At 39.9% G+C, this 15,882-nt stretch overlaps 1 protein-coding gene across 2 annotated transcripts in view; it reads right to left on the reverse strand.

Moving 5' to 3' along the window:
* GALNT18 (polypeptide N-acetylgalactosaminyltransferase 18) overlaps nt 1-15,882 on the reverse strand; it is a 299,862-nt gene that overhangs the window by 124,119 nt on the left and 159,861 nt on the right. For both annotated transcript variants that reach the window (XM_063289471.1, XM_063289470.1), the window contains exon 2: nt 8,041-8,233. In XM_063289471.1, coding sequence (XP_063145541.1) covers nt 8,041-8,233 — 193 coding nt within the window. The remainder of the gene's footprint in view (nt 1-8,040; nt 8,234-15,882) is intronic.

Raw genomic sequence — 15,882 nt, forward strand, 5'->3', positions numbered from 1 at the left:
TCCACATTTAATATAAGAAACAGTTTTGCTGTGGGGTTGTTGCTGCTAGGTATGATTCTTGCATTTTCTCAACTATGGGGGCAAAACTAAGGGTTTTCTGTACATCTTCATTTCATTGTCACATGGCTTAGTCTTGTTATGCTAAATGACAGCTGTAGCATTCTCATCTCATAAGTGTAGAGAGCCTGCTCGTGTGTCTTCATCACTAGCCAACATTCCACTCCATGCATTATTTTGGTCAGATGACATTTTAATAGACCTTAAATTTCAGATGTAGAGAGTTGTTGTTGTTATTTTACCACAAAGAACACCTAAAACCTGATGCCATTTCATCCAGGCAGCATTGACCCATATTTGGGCATCCAGCATTGTATCACCATTAGAAGTCATGAATGACCTAGGGTATTTGAACTGGGTCATCTGATTTAACTCAGTACTATCAGTTTTGAGGGTACCATAGGTCTGGACACGACATTCAAGATATTTAGTCTTCTTAACATTGAGTTTCATTCCAAAGTCATTAAGACACACCTTCCATTCCTATATTAGTTGCTCAAGACTGCTTTGTGTTTTGCTGGTGATCACAACATTCATCAGCCTATAATAGCTTCCATAGGTTTTATGACTGGAGGTTTCTGGTCACAGTGTCCATACAGAGAATGAAGAGCAATGGTGAGAGAATAGATTGTAGCTGGACACCTATGTAGATAGGCACAGATGTCCATCAGGGATCCACTCTCTCACCATTGCTCTTCATTCCCCGCATGGACACAGAAACTTCCAATTACAATACCCGTTGTAAGTTGTATTTTTCATCTTATAAAATATCAGTTTTCTAAATGTCTACATGAAACAGATATATTAATAAGAGAACTAGTTTTTAGCACAGTTAAAGGGTATGGCATCATTAGCAATTAAAACACTGTATCAGCTAGATCTGGGATATCGGGAGGAAATATTTGCTCTAGCCACCCTGTCTTCAGCAAAGGATCATTAGTTGTCGTGGTGCTGAAGCTTGAGTACCTCAATGATGCCATGAGCTAAACCGTGAAGGGCCACCCAAGACGGGAAGGTCATGACAGAGAGGTCAGACTAAATGCGATCCCTGGGGAAGGTAATGGCAACACACCCGAGTATTCTTGCCGTGAAAACTAAATGGATCAGTACAACCAGAGATATGTTGGTATACCATCAGAAGATGAGACCCCCAGGTCGGAAGATGGTCAAAATGCTACTGGGGAGGAACAGAGGATGAGTTCAACTAGCCCCAGACGTGATGACGCAGCTAGTTTAAAGCCGAATGGATGGCTAGCGGCCAACGGTGCTGGTGGTGAACGGCGAATCCAATGTTCTAAGGATCAACACACCATTAGAACCTGGAACGTAAGATCTATGAGCCAGGGCAAATTGGATGTGGTTATTGGTGAGATTTCAAGATTAAAGATAGACATTTTGGGCGTCAGTGAACTGAAATGGACTGGAATGGGCCACTTCACATCAAATGACCACCAGATCTACTACTGTGGACAAGAGGACCACAGAGGAAATGGAGTAGCCTTCATAATTAATAGTAAAGTGGTTAAAGCAGTGCTTGGATACAATCCAAAAAATGATAGAATGATCTCAATTCGAATTCAGGGCAAGCCATCTAACATCACAGTGATCCAAATATACGCCCCAACCACAGATGCTGAAGAAGCTGAAGTAGAGCAGTTCTATGAGGATCTGCAGCACCTACTGGACAGCACGCCTAAAAGAGATGTTATTTTCATCACAGGAGACTGGAATGCTAAGGTGGGCAGTCAAATGACACCTGGAATTACAGGTAAGCATGGCCTGGGAGAACAAAGTGAAGCAGGACATAGGCTGATAGAATTTTGCCAAGACAATTCACTCTGCATAACAAACACTCTCTTCCAACAACCTAAGAGACGGCTTTATACATGGACTTCACCAGATGGACAACACCGAAATCAGATTGACTACATCCTTTGCAGCCAAAGGTGGCGGACATCTATACAGTCAGTAAAAACAAGACCTGGAGCTGACTGTAGTTCCGATCACGAACTTCTTATTGCACAATTTAGGATCAGACTAAAGAGATTAGGGAAGACCCACAGATCAGCTAGATATGAGCTCACTAATATTCCTAAGGAATATGCAGTGGAGGTGAAGAAGAGATTTAAGGGACTGGACCTAGTAGATAGGGTCCCGGAAGAACTCTGGACAGAAGTTCGCAACATTGTTCAGGAGGCGGTAACAAAATACATCCCAAAGAAAGAGAAAACCAAGAAGGCAAAATGGCTGTCTGCTGAGACACTAGAAGTAGCCCAAGAAAGAAGGAAAGCAAAAGGCAACAGTGATAGGGGGAGATACGCCCAATTAAATGCAAAATTCCAGAGGTTAGCCAGAAGAGATAAGGAATTATTTTTAAACAAGCAATGTGCGGAAGTGGAAGGAGACAATAGAATAGGAAGGACAAGAGGCCTCTTCCAGAAAATTAGAAACATCAGAGGTAAATTCCAGGCCAAAATGGGTATGATCAAAAACAAAGATGGCAAGGACCTAACAGAAGAAGAAGAGATCAAGAAAAGTGGCAAGAATATACGGAAGACCTGTATAGGAAGGATAACAATATCGGGGATAGCTTTGATGGTGTGGTCAGGGAGCTAGAGCCAGACATCCTGAAGAGTGAGGTTGAATGGGCCTTAAGAAGCATTGCTAATAACAAGGCAGCAGGAGACGACGGCATCCCAGCTGAACTGTTGAAAATCTTGCAAGATGATGCTGTCAAGGTAATGCATGCTATATGCCAGCAAATTTGGAAAACACAAGAATGGCCATCAGACTGGAAAAAATCAACTTATATCCCCATACCAAAAAAGGGAAACACTAAAGAATGTTCAAACTATCGAACAGTGGCACTCATTTCACATGCCAGTAAGGTAATGCTCAAGATCCTGCAAGGTAGACTTCAGCAATTCATGGAGCGAGAATTGCCAGATGTACAAGCTGGGTTTAGAAAAGCAGAGGAACTAGGGACCAAATTGCCAATATCCGCTGGATAATGGAAAAAGCCAGGGAGTTTCAAAAAAACATCTATTTCTGTTTGATTAAGTATTCTAAAGCCTTTGACTGTGTGGACCATAACAAATTGTGGCAAGTTCTTAGTGGTATGGGGATACCAAGTCATCTTGTATGCCTCCTGAAGAATCTGTATAACGACCAGGTAGCAACGGTAAGAACAGACCATGGAACAACAGACTGGTTTAAGATTGGGAAAGGAGTACGGCAGGGCTGTATACTCTCACCCTACCTATTCAACTGTATGCAGAACACATCATGCAACATGCTGGGCTTGAGGAATCCAAGGCTGGAGTTAATATTGCTGGAAGAAACATTAACAATCTCAGATACGCAGATGATACCACTTTGATGGCTGAAAGCGAAGAGGAACTGAGGAGCCTTATGATGAAGGTGAAAGAAGAAAGTGCAAAAGCTGGCCTGCAGCTAAACCTCAAAAAAACCAAGATTATGGCAACCAGCTTGATTGATAACTGGCAAATAGAGGGAGAAAATGTAGAGGCAGTGAAAGACTTTGTATTTCTAGGTGCAAAGATTACTGCAGATGCTGACTGCAGTCAGGAAATCAGAAGATGCTCAATCCTTGGGAGAAGAGCAATGACAAATCTCGATAAAATAGTTAAGAGCAGAGACATCACACTGACAACAAAGATCCGCATAAAGCAATGGTGTTCCCCGTAGTAACATATGGCTGCAAGAGCTGGACCATAAGGAAGGCTGAGAGAAGGAAGATCAATGCTTTGGAACTGTGGTGTTGGAGGAAAATTCTGAGAGTGCCTTGGACTGCAAGAAGATCAAACCAGTCCATCCTCCAGGAAATTAAGCCAGACTGCTCACTTGAGGGAATGATATTAAAGGCCAAACTGAAATACTTTGGCCACATAATGAGAAGACAGGACACCCTGGAGAAGATGCTGACGCTAGGGAGAGTGGAAGGCAAAAGGAAGAGGGGCCGACCAAGGGCAAGGTGGATGGATGATATTCTAGAGGTGACGGACTCGTCCCTGGGGGAGCTGGGGGTGTTGACGACCGACAGGAAGCTCTGGCGTGGGCTGGTCCATGAAGTCACGAAGAGTCGGAAGCGACTAAACGAATAAACAACAGCCACCCTGTAAACTAAAAAAATAAAGAGACTTTGATTTTTTTTTAATGAAAAGAATTACATTTTTAATCACTGTCTTCTGAGATAAAATGGGCTACTACTAAAAAGAAAAAGACTTTTCCCCCCCCATAGTGCAATTTCTTTTAGAATTTCCTCAGAAAGGAAAAGAAATATACCAGAACCACTGCACTAACTTTTAATAGGGAAAATACAGGTGTTTTTCGCTGCATTCAACATTATGTTTAATTATGGTTTATCACAAGGCTGGGGAGCTATTTCTGGTGAGAAGACTGCACTTTGTTAAGGCCTCCAAGGATTGTAGGACAATGCAGGATCATGCCACTGAAGAGGATAGGGCCAACATTTTCAAGCCTTTTTTGCAGATGGGGTTAAACATACCTACAGTATTTTACTTATTTAAAAAAAACAGAAAAAAGCGAACAGAAGAAAACAGCAACTTGTTACAAAATTTGGTGGTAGGGTGTATTGGAATTCGACTTTCCATACACTGCCTTCTGCACCAAGACATCTGCTGACTACTAGGGCAATAGATGTAGAAGTATCTGAAAGATTCTGCTCTTTTATTTCCTTTCCTCATCTAAAAGACACTGTCCATGAAAGATCTATCCTATATAACATGCCTTCTAGACTGATACTCTCAGGGCTACCATCATTTATGTTCCTTCTCAGTTAAGTTCCCTTCTTTATCTTGTCTCTGACCTGTATGGATCAAGTTCTGACCTGACTCACTCTCTTTCCATGAAGGAGGAGAGCACATTACAAACTCTTTACCATAAATAGAATTAAGAAAGCAATGGCAAACCAATTCTCCCTGGATGTGTCCATGCAGTTACCAGGAGACAAGCTTTATTCACAAAAGCCTTTACCTTAACACTCTAAGGAAGCTTTGGGTTCACATGTTCCTATTTTCTTTTGAAGTACAACATTTTATTTTTGGTTTTAATTACGATGTATTTATTACATCTGCATGGTCAACCCGTGGCAAGAGTCAGAAAATTATAATTCTATGATTCTTCTGTCACTCTCAGCAGCTTGCAGTATCTTGTCCATAGTTAGCTTTCTGGAAATTTTGTCTGAATTAGGTGTGGATGGAAGAGCTTTGCAATGTTTCTACTCATATTTAGACAGCTTCCTCCACAAGATGGTAGTGGTAGATTTCTGCTCAGCTCTGTGGCATTTACACTGTGGAGTTCCACAAGATTCTATTCCAAAAGTGTAACAATTTCACAAAACCGCTGAGTGAAACCATCCAAAGATTTAGTGTCATCAGTATGCTGATAACATGCTGTTCTCTCTCTCCTTTTTATCAGATCCTGGTGAGGAGGAAGAGGAAATGCTTATTCAGTGCTTGGCTGAGAGCCGAAAACCTGAAGCTCTGCCCACACAATACAGAATTGCTATCAGTAGATGGTTGGTCATTCTCTCTCTTCTGGAAAGGATTGCATTCTTTCTAAAATACCAATATCATAGTTTGGAGATTACAAATGTCTTCTATCAGCTTGATAGAGTACTAGGTTATCATTCTACCTGAACACAAAAAACTTGCTTCACTAACCCATGGCTTGGTAACCTTTAATCAGCCTTCCTTCCTTCCTTCCTTCCTTCCTTCCTTCCTTCCTTCCTTCCTTCCTTCCTTCCTTCCTTCCTTCCTTCCTTCCTTCCTTCCTTCCTTCCTTCCTTCCTTCCTTCCTTCCTTCCTTCCTTCCTTCCTTCCTTCCTTCCTTCCTTCCTTCCTTCCTTCCTTCCTTCCTTCCTTCCTTCCTTCCTTCCTTCCTTCCTTCCTTCCTTCCTTCCTTCCTTCCTCAAACTTCTATTACCGCCCATCTCCCCCAAGAAAGAATTACTATATGGCTGCCACTGAAGCCAATATATATTCTTTTTAATTCTTTTAGGCTTGTTTTAAAAAGATCTATTATAATTTTAATGCAATTTCAAAAGCCCTGGAAACTCTCAGCTTTGAAGGATGGCATGCAATATTTTAAAAAGAAGAAAAAAGTGAACTACCAGCTCTGCTAGCATTTATTATTGCACTTATTTTCTCTTTAGAAAATGAACGAAGCTATAAATAATGCTAATTTCATTATGCAAAATTTCATTTATTTAGTTTTCTAAAAGCAATAGTTTCTAAACACAATACATTTTAACTGGATCATACCTGTAATATTTAATAACTTTCAAGTCATTAAAAATAGATTATCATGGACTTCTGCTGGGGACATGGTGGACTGAACAGCTGTGCCCATGGGCTCAGTGGGCAGAATTTACAATGCGGCAGGTTTTTCGGGCTCAGGCAGGTTTTCCTGAAGCCCAGGAGCATTTTTTCTGGGAAAGGAAAACACCTGGAATCACCCCATCTGCCCTCCAGATGGCTGCTTGCAGCCAGAAGATGGCAAACAGCGTTTCACTCTTGTCTAGTAAGAGCTAGCCAGGAGGTGGGGACATCATCATTTCCAAGCTGCGCTATAGCCTTAAAGAGACACTAAGACCGGCCACCCCATTTCTAAAGCACCCAATTTATGTTTTTTTAAGTATATGTACCCTAAGAGAGTCTTTCTACAGCAAGGAGAAGCCGGGTCTCTTGGTGCTTATTGTTATTTTTGGGGTTAATTTTTAAAAATTCTTTTTAAGTGTTGGCTTGTTTTCCATCCAAATATTGAGGACTGAGAGTAAATAATTGTCTCCCTGTTATTACTTTTGTACTAACTTTGAAGAAACTAGCATTTTCCTACACGTTGAATCAGCTGTTTTAAACTTTCAGTGTTCTGCTTCAGCTTTCCCTGGGGAATTGCCTGCTAATCTCACTTTTGCTAAAGTAAACACAGTCCATACCTTTGACTTTTGCTGGTTAAGCTCCTAGGGGGCACCATAATCTACTGCTTGAGACATGGAGGACCTTAAACAGACTTTCTCTACTTCCATCGAGATTTTAAGCAGATTCTGATTCTTATCAAGTTTTTATGCAAGGCATTTAGGACATTGTGGAAAATATGAGCTTTAAAATGTCTCCTCTGGTTGGGGATATCATGGATGAAACTGAGGAATTTAACAGCGACAGGAATGTCTCTTTAATTCTGCTGAAATGGTGGATGAAGATAGGATAGTTGAGCTGAAGAAATTAAAGGGAGAGATCGAGTTGCAAGCCATAAGCAAAATGGATCTTTTGATGGAGTGCCTTGGAAAAGAAGGGGTTGTTATGTATGGGAAGTTTCCTGAAGAGAAGTTAGAGTTTTTGAGGGGCGCAGCTGGGCTATTCGATTTCTTTAAGAAAAAAGCTCCGTATGTATTGTGGGGATATGTAAATGCATTGGTTTATTTTGAAGTGGGATAAGGGTTTAAGGATATTTAACTGGATTGCTTTAAGGGTTTGCCTGATTTCATTTATCTTTAACGATTTGGATTAAGATTAAGGTATATAAGAAATGTCTGATTTTGGGTTTGACATGATTAAGATTATTAAAATTGCTGCATTATTATGTATAATGGTAGACAATTTATATTTTTTTTAAGTTTGATCTTTATTATAGTAGACAGGAATGTATAGAATAGTAGTATGAAGGAAATAACTAAATAAATGTTATCTTTAGGGGGGGAAGTTTATTAGGAGGTTTATATATGTATATTTTTTTCTCTGTAACTTTTTAAAAAAAAATCTCTTGTGTTTCTACACCTTTTTAGTTTTTTTTTTTCCTCTTTGAGGTTTTTTGTTTTTCTGTAGTTTTTACCTTTGCTTGAAATTTAATAGAATTCTTATAAAAATAGAAAATCATCTAGTCCATTTTTACATTCTTCTTTAGATAAAATACATCAAGAGACTTCCAAAAGTTCCTTCTTACCCAGTAGGTCTAAAGTCAGGCAATGGTCTATCCAGTGGCAAGCGATCACTTAGGTAGGCATTGTAACCATAATACTGGAACTGTTTAAGGGCAATTCGTTGGTTCTCAGGGCTCAGATCCTGGCCCCAGTGAGCAAAGAGGGATGAATCAATGAATGCCTCTGCAGGATTTTCTTCTGGTTTCAATGGTGCTTCTGTAAAAACAAACACACACATTTTTTTTCAGTTAGATCATTTATGTAAGGAAGGAATCAACTTTAGTGCAGAATTTAAAATTATTACTTAATGTGATTTTTACTGTTTACTGGGGATGTGCTGCACTTTGGATCCAAAGTACACCCACCGTACCTCTCTGCACCTTCTCAGAGAAGCTGCACCAATTCCCCATCTTCATAAATTCAAACTAGAAAAAAATTAAGGGAACAATACAAAGAATAAATGCAACCCATCCAGAACTAAATACGTTCTTTCTCCAGGACCTGATATCTTTTGAACTGTCAGCCTTGTGAAGCAGACCAGATAAGAAGCACACCCAGATGAACTAATCCTACTTTATTATAAGGTTACATTAAAAGAATCTTGCAAGATTGAAAGTATTTCTCCCCTCCTCTCTTTTTAGCCTCTGGAAAATTAGGGAGAGTCACTTCTGAAATGCTTCCCATCCTTTTTCCCTGAGTTGCCTCTTATCAGACCGTTGTCCAGGCTGCGAGTCTTCTTCCTGTCTCCCAAGGTCATTCCCACATACTGCTACATAAACCCAGAGCTACTCCATCTTGCTGGGATTAAGCCTCAGCCTGTTCCTCTCCCTCCAGATCCTAACAGCTTCCAAGCACCTGGACAGCATTTCAACATCATCACTTGGTTGACCCACTGGTGACACTTAATCTCATGTTGGTAAATGACCTCTTCCAGTGCCTTCATGTAGGTGTTGAGTAGGAGCAAGGAGGCTCTTGAACCCTGTAGCAACCTGCAACAGCCGAGCCTACAACCCACTCTCCTCTCCCCCATCATTGTCTGGAACTGCCCGTTTAGGAAAGGTTATAGTTATGACAACAGTCATGGTGATGGGAAAATACAGCTCTTAAATAGCTAGACAACTGAGTTTTCCTCTCCTTCACCCCAGTCACAACACTAATTTCTGTTAAGACAGATATTGTTCTCTTGCTGCTTGTTAGTCTACTCCAAGTATACGCCATAGACCCAAACTAAATCTTTTATTACGTTAACAGGGTTTGTAGCTTCTCCCTATATAAAAGGATTGTTATGCTGCATGAAATCATTCAGTGAGATAGTTGTGCAGGTCAAGAGTTTGCAGAGAAAATAAAATATTGCAGCCCAGAAGCATAACCCGCTGTTAAGATGGCCATCCAGTGGTGGGTTGGGACTGATGTACAGCCCTTTCTGGGAGCAATCCTTAGTACAATTCAGCCTCTGTTGTGGTGAAAGAAAGGCTGCCAGCATAATGATGAGCTTGGCAGGCTCCCTTTGCTCTGTGTTTCTAGCTGGAGGGTGTTGGAAAAGAACAGGACAAGGTTGCCTCAGTAGTAGCCTGAGGATGAGATGAGGCCAGCGCTGTGGGGACAGTGCATAAAATGGGAGCTGTCAGTCTAATCCAGGACAATGATAAATAATGCATGACAAAAGGAGTGTATAGTTCCAGTCAGAAATTTCCGAGACCTTTCAGACTGTAGCAGAAATAACTTTATATAAATGGTTCTTCAGACTTCTTCCCAGGCCATATGATAATGCTCATGAACTATGGACCAGGTGCATTTTCGTACCTAGATGCCACACAAGTAAGGATTCAAATTAGAGCGTGGACTCTTATCACAGCAAGCATTTAATTTTTCAAGATGTTCAGCCACCAGGCCTGCACTCTTTTATTGCAGGTCATCACATTTGTTTGTACAGCTTGTCAAACTGAGAGGGACAAGGAATAAAGAGTTCTCAATAGAGCAATACTGGTGTTTGGAAATTGCCACCGTGATAAGCCATCTCTTCTGCGCTATTTAGAAATGGCAATGCCTATTTCTCATTCCAGCAAACACTTGCAGGGGTATGATGGATTTTTAATTGCTACACTACCTGCTGCTCGCACATTTTTTTTTTCCATTTGCATTTTGGTTTGCTATTTGGAGTGCCTGTGCTGTGTTAGCGGGGTTTCAATCTTATTTATTGTGAATTTGTGGTCTAATGCTATGGCGTCAGCCACTTGGAGGGATATTTGTAAATCTGCAATGGGGTATACTGTATGTTCTAAAATAAACAACCTAATTTTCCCAGCCATAGAGATGAAAAACAGCACGCGAGATAAAGGGTAAAGGCTACAGCTCCTGCAAACACCCTAACTTCACACATCTCAAACACAACGGAGAAAAAAAGATGTCCAGGGATTTTCTGTAATACGTGCCTATGGAAGCCACCAGAGACCCAAGGGTATTCTCAGGGAGAGGTGTTAAAAAGTCAAAATGGCAGCCACTGTGGCCTTTGTCCTCATGTGCTTGGCAAAGCACCTCTTTCAACTGCTTTGCACAGCCTCAGTAGAGAAGCTAGAGCCAACCACAAGGAACAACTTCAGAAGTTTGCCTTTTGGGTAATGGGATGTTGTATCAATGGCCACAGCAGTCATTTGCATGTCAAGAAGGTCTCCTCCAGGGAAGGCATTCTGTGATAGCACTTGGGATGTGTTCACAAAATTCAAAAGGTGCCCACCAGCCCCAGAAGTTTGCCTACCCCCATACTCATTTATGCACTTCTCCCAAGGAAATAACAGAACTCAAACGTCACCAAGTAATAGCAAGATCTTCTTCGCCACAGACAGTTCTGGTAATTCTGCACAATACTTGTGTAAAAGATTTTCTGTGGAATCTTTAGATTCTCTCTGCTTCCCCCAGCAATTCATATATGTCATCCATAGGTCCAAATGACAGATTCAGATGGCACGTTATAAATAAATATGAAGAAAACATAATGTGGATAACACATTCTGCCATCCTGCTTCAGAAATTTTGACTTAGATCACCTATCCTGCTTTTTAATCTTTCTTTTTAACATACAGTAAATGGATTAAGCTATTGGCACTTCTGCAGGGCTTTTTTCTTCCTCCTCCTACACACAACTCCAACAAGAGACGAATGTGTTGGCTTTCAGTCATCCCAAATTGATAGCGCTCCTTAGTCTGTTACAGAATTCTGCTATTAAAATCAGCTCCATTTCATTTCAGGATGAAATCTGGGGACAGGAAGTTGACCAGGCTGGCCAGCTGACAGACAGATCGAGATGATGATGATGATGATGATGACTATGATAGTGATAATGAATTTATGTAGGGAAGTGCACAGAAATGCCTGCTGTTTTGAAAATGAAAACATGAATTGCAATACAATATAGCGCATAAAGAAACCAGCAGGCATTGACAGCAGTTCCAAGCAAGATCAGCAATTCCACAGCTACCAGCTTGTCTTTCACAGTCTCTTTGATTTTAATGTAGAGCAGAGATATTCAGCCAAAGTTATCTGACTTTGGCTTAGTGCAGATATTGTTCATATTTTTTACTGCCTATATCTGTACTGAACTGTCTGCACCATCTTGCTTTTAAAAAAAATAGAATTGAATCTTTTGTATTACATTTGCCAGGAATGCAATTCCAGAGCAATGGTTTAGCTTTTATTGGCAGACTCCCCTCCTTCCAAGCTCCCCTCTTTTCTGATTTGTGGTGAGAATGGGGCATCTGTAAGAAGCACTCTTATCTACTGCTTTTTACGCATTGGAATTTTCTATATTTTTTCCTTCTGTAAGCAGCACATTTGAAGATTAAGATAAAAAAATTAATATATCCAGGGAAGGCAACAAAGATGCCTTTTTTGGAGGTATTTTTAAGCAGTTGCACTCTTCAGTTCATAGCCAGCACTGACCAAAGAATTTGACTAGATGTCCTCCAAGTTCCCTACAATTCTCTGCTTCTACACTGGGACTTCACATTTGCAAAAGAAATGAAGTCTAGCAATCAACAATTCACATACTTCCCCACTTGCCTCAGGAAAAGATCACAGTGAACACAAGACATTCACATGTTCCAATTTGCACACATTTTTAAAAAATAGTACATTGAAGACAAAAGCCTGTGTTTTGTCAAAGAAATAGTTTTCAACAAAAATCCTGTACTACTGCAAAGTTTGAATGGTTCACCAATGCCCAGGTTGTTTCAGGTCAAATTTTACAGATCAGTAACAAAACATTCATACCATAAGGTGATTGTGTCTATTCTGAAAATGCTGAACCAACACTCTACAGTCCTGAGCTTGCAGAGCACTTTAATATTTGTGTCCACTCCTCACTCCTGCCCACAGAATAAGGTCAGCAAGCAGAAAGTGTATTAGATAAAATGATGGCTTCTTCCCAAGTGACTCAGACTAATTCATTCCCTCCTTACGTGTTGCTTTCTGCACAGAAAATGAAATATATTTTATTCCATCTCTTCTTTGAATAAAACTCTCTGATATGTTTCTATGTATGCTCCTGACATCTTCAAAGGCATGGATGTCCCACCACCAACCATGGCAAGTATGACCATAAGTGCTTACTGCATTTATCTATTTATTCAATTTATATAGTTTCCCATCTCACATATGTGACTCTGGGCAGCTCACACAATTAAAAAAAACATACAAGTAAACAACTAAAATAAAACCTATTAAAAAAAAACAATTTTAATGGCAGGACAAAATAGCCTATGCCAAAATTTCCCATTTGCTATGGAGAGTGGGACACCACAATTGTTAATATATTACACTAACAAACAATTGGCTTAACTATGCCAGAAACTCTCTCCTTGTTTTGCCTCCCAGCTGCTGGAATTTCCCCCTCCTTTAGTAGCCCATGTGACTGAATAAACTACAAGTTAGATTCCTATATAGGTATAAAGTATAAAGGGCCAGATCCCAGAAATGCTATTTCTTTGTGTTATTGCTTATCCTGTGGAATGGCCCCCTTTGGAAGTTATGTTAGCTTGTAAACATTCCAGAGATTGGTCACTGAGACTGGTCATTGTCCAGAGAGCATTTAGGGAATAAATAGGTTATTTATCTTGTTGTTACTGCTGACTTTATTTTCCTTTATTTTATCATTATACTTTTTATGTTTGTCCTTCTGAGTTAACCACCAGGAGTCCAACAGTAGGGATTACAGCAGCATAGAAAACCAACCGACCAACCAGTCAATCCATAAACCCATGTTTATAAATCCCAGTGGCTGAGTTCACAAAATATACTACAGTAAGCCAAAGCCAAATCCTATGAGTTAGAATCCTAACTTCAACAGATGTTCATGTAGATCTAGGCCACATAATAATGATTCTGCCCTTCTAGGAGGGTCTGCTTAAGGTCCCAGCTCTGCAAGAGGTAAGAGGAGTGCAGTAGAGGGCAGGCCTTGTTTGTGGTTTCCAGAGGAGGAGGAGGAGGAGCTGTCCCTTTAATCCTAGAGTTCAGGAAGGCATTGAAACTTTTATTTCTAAAAGGGCACTCAGCACCTAAATATTGAGTATTTTTGTTATGTTTTAATGCTTTTATGGGTGACATATTGTTATTGTGGGATGCCTCTTTTATGTTAATGATTTATTGTGTACCACTCAGAATCCTTTGAGTGGGCAGTTTACATTTGTTTGCAAAACAAAACAAAACAAAACAAGCATATATCATGCCTGCCTGCCTGCCTGCCTGCCGGCCTGCCTCTCTCCCCCTCCCTCCCTCCCTCTCTCTTTCTTTTTCAATTAAACAAACACATGGACAAATAAAAGCCCCTCTCTATTATCCCTGAACAGACAGGTCATGTACAAGGAAACCAAGGTAATAAATGTGGGATATTCTCAGATGGAGCAGTCACTACATGCAAAAAATGTAAACTTTATCCATATACAGCAAAAGTGTACATTAAACCACTAAGAAATGGACACATTGTGCTACGCATGCATATGAATACTATATCCAATGTTTTTTATCTGTTCCTGCAGGACAGATCCAATGAGCGTTGCTAAATGAATCTTTCCCTTTTCATGTTGGCCTCCTCTTTTCATTGGACATGGAATCGTTATTCCATATACCAACTTAACAAACTTCTTTACTATGTCTATACATTAAACACATGAGTAAGCAACAGACCTAATCTCCTGAAGATTTCAGATCAGACCTGTGCTTAAAATCCTTGCTAAATAACACTCCAGAAAAAATACATAGGCATTTACACATACTGATTCCTAGTATACATGAAAAGAGAAAAGTAGTTTAAACAAATAGGCTGAAGCTGGCAACCACATCACATATCCTTTCACTTCCCATTTTTGCTTCATACAATACTCCATTAATCTTTACTAAGCAGATATATTTCTTTGTCTAATTTTTATTCCCATTTTTCAGCTACAAACATTATGATTTCTAAAACAAATCTAGCACTGATTCTTCGAACATCTATGTTGCATGTTCCTTGAGGTCAAGGACTGATCAATATAACTTCCAAAAGGAGGCACTGTTGTTATACAGGAGTGCATATTAGGCAATATCCAAGTTGAGGAATAAATTTACTTTAAGTGGCATAAATGATGGTGTATAGCACAGGAAGTTACATAAAAACCTGGCTCAACCTATTCTACTTTTTAGCAAGAAGTTGTATTACTGCATTTCTACAGAAGTCAAATGCCAATCATGAAGATATTAACTGGGCAATTCTATACAAAGAATAAATCCCAGCTGTATGAAAAGTGACACAGAACGTTCTCCAGAGATGTACAGGGAATGGTGTTAATAAGCCTAAAAGGTGGCACTGTTAGGCTTATTAACACCATTGATCTTCAGGCATATTTCTTCAACAAATTCAAAGAAATTCCTTTAAATGAACATCAGAGAGATAGATATCCTGCAAAGACCATAAGGAAGTGTGAAACTATTTCAGAGCTTTTTAAAAAATCATTTTGGAAGTTGCACCATTAAACCGATCCTTTCTATAATGCTGACATTTATAAAGAGAGGTTGTGTTAATCTGAAGCTTTAAGCTCTAAAACATGGTTTTAGACTGAAAGTTCATGGGCCTTTACCTTTTTTTAGAATTTTTTAATGTAAACTAGTCAACTAAAATAAGCACTGCTGTTTGTGCAAAGGGTACAACAGTTAAATCTGCTTTGTCAGGGAGAGTGGCATTTATTTTGGTTTCTTTATCTGTTCTGCCAATATTGTTAGGGCAATCAGTGTTGAAGAAACAAAATAGGTATACTGCATTTGTGTATCCAGAAGGACTGCAAATTACATGGAAATCACTAGAGTATAAACATGATGTAGGTTTCAGCAAAGCCCGATGAAAAGGCCAACATTTACTTTTTTAAATGACTAGCAATGTTTGGAGTGCCATATGTGGGCCATAATGGCTGCTTTTAGATGGTGTTGCTTTAATTTCTAATAGGCTTCTTAAACTGAGCCTTGGAGATTACCATGCATAGCAAAACCCATAAACCTTTGGCATAATTGATCCTTGTACAAGCTAGATTTAAACTTAAAGAACTGACAGACCCTCACAGCAGATTGTTCCAACTCTTGTTATCACCTGAGCGATACAGGTTCCTTCACCTTTTGCAAACAGATTCTGACGTCCAAGTATAACAGAAGCCATCAACATGGGAGGCAGCTACACCTAATGCTTCAACTATTTTACTCTATCTCTTTGTTGTTGTTGTTTATTCATTTAGTCGCTTCCGACTCTTCGTGACTTCATGGACCAGCCCACGCCAGAGCTTCCTGTTGGTCGTCAACACCCCCAGCTCCCCCAGGGACGGGTCCGTCACCTCTAGAATATCATCCAT

This window comes from Candoia aspera, chromosome 1 (assembly GCF_035149785.1).
Source record: "Candoia aspera isolate rCanAsp1 chromosome 1, rCanAsp1.hap2, whole genome shotgun sequence".
NCBI lineage: Eukaryota > Metazoa > Chordata > Lepidosauria > Squamata > Boidae > Candoia > Candoia aspera.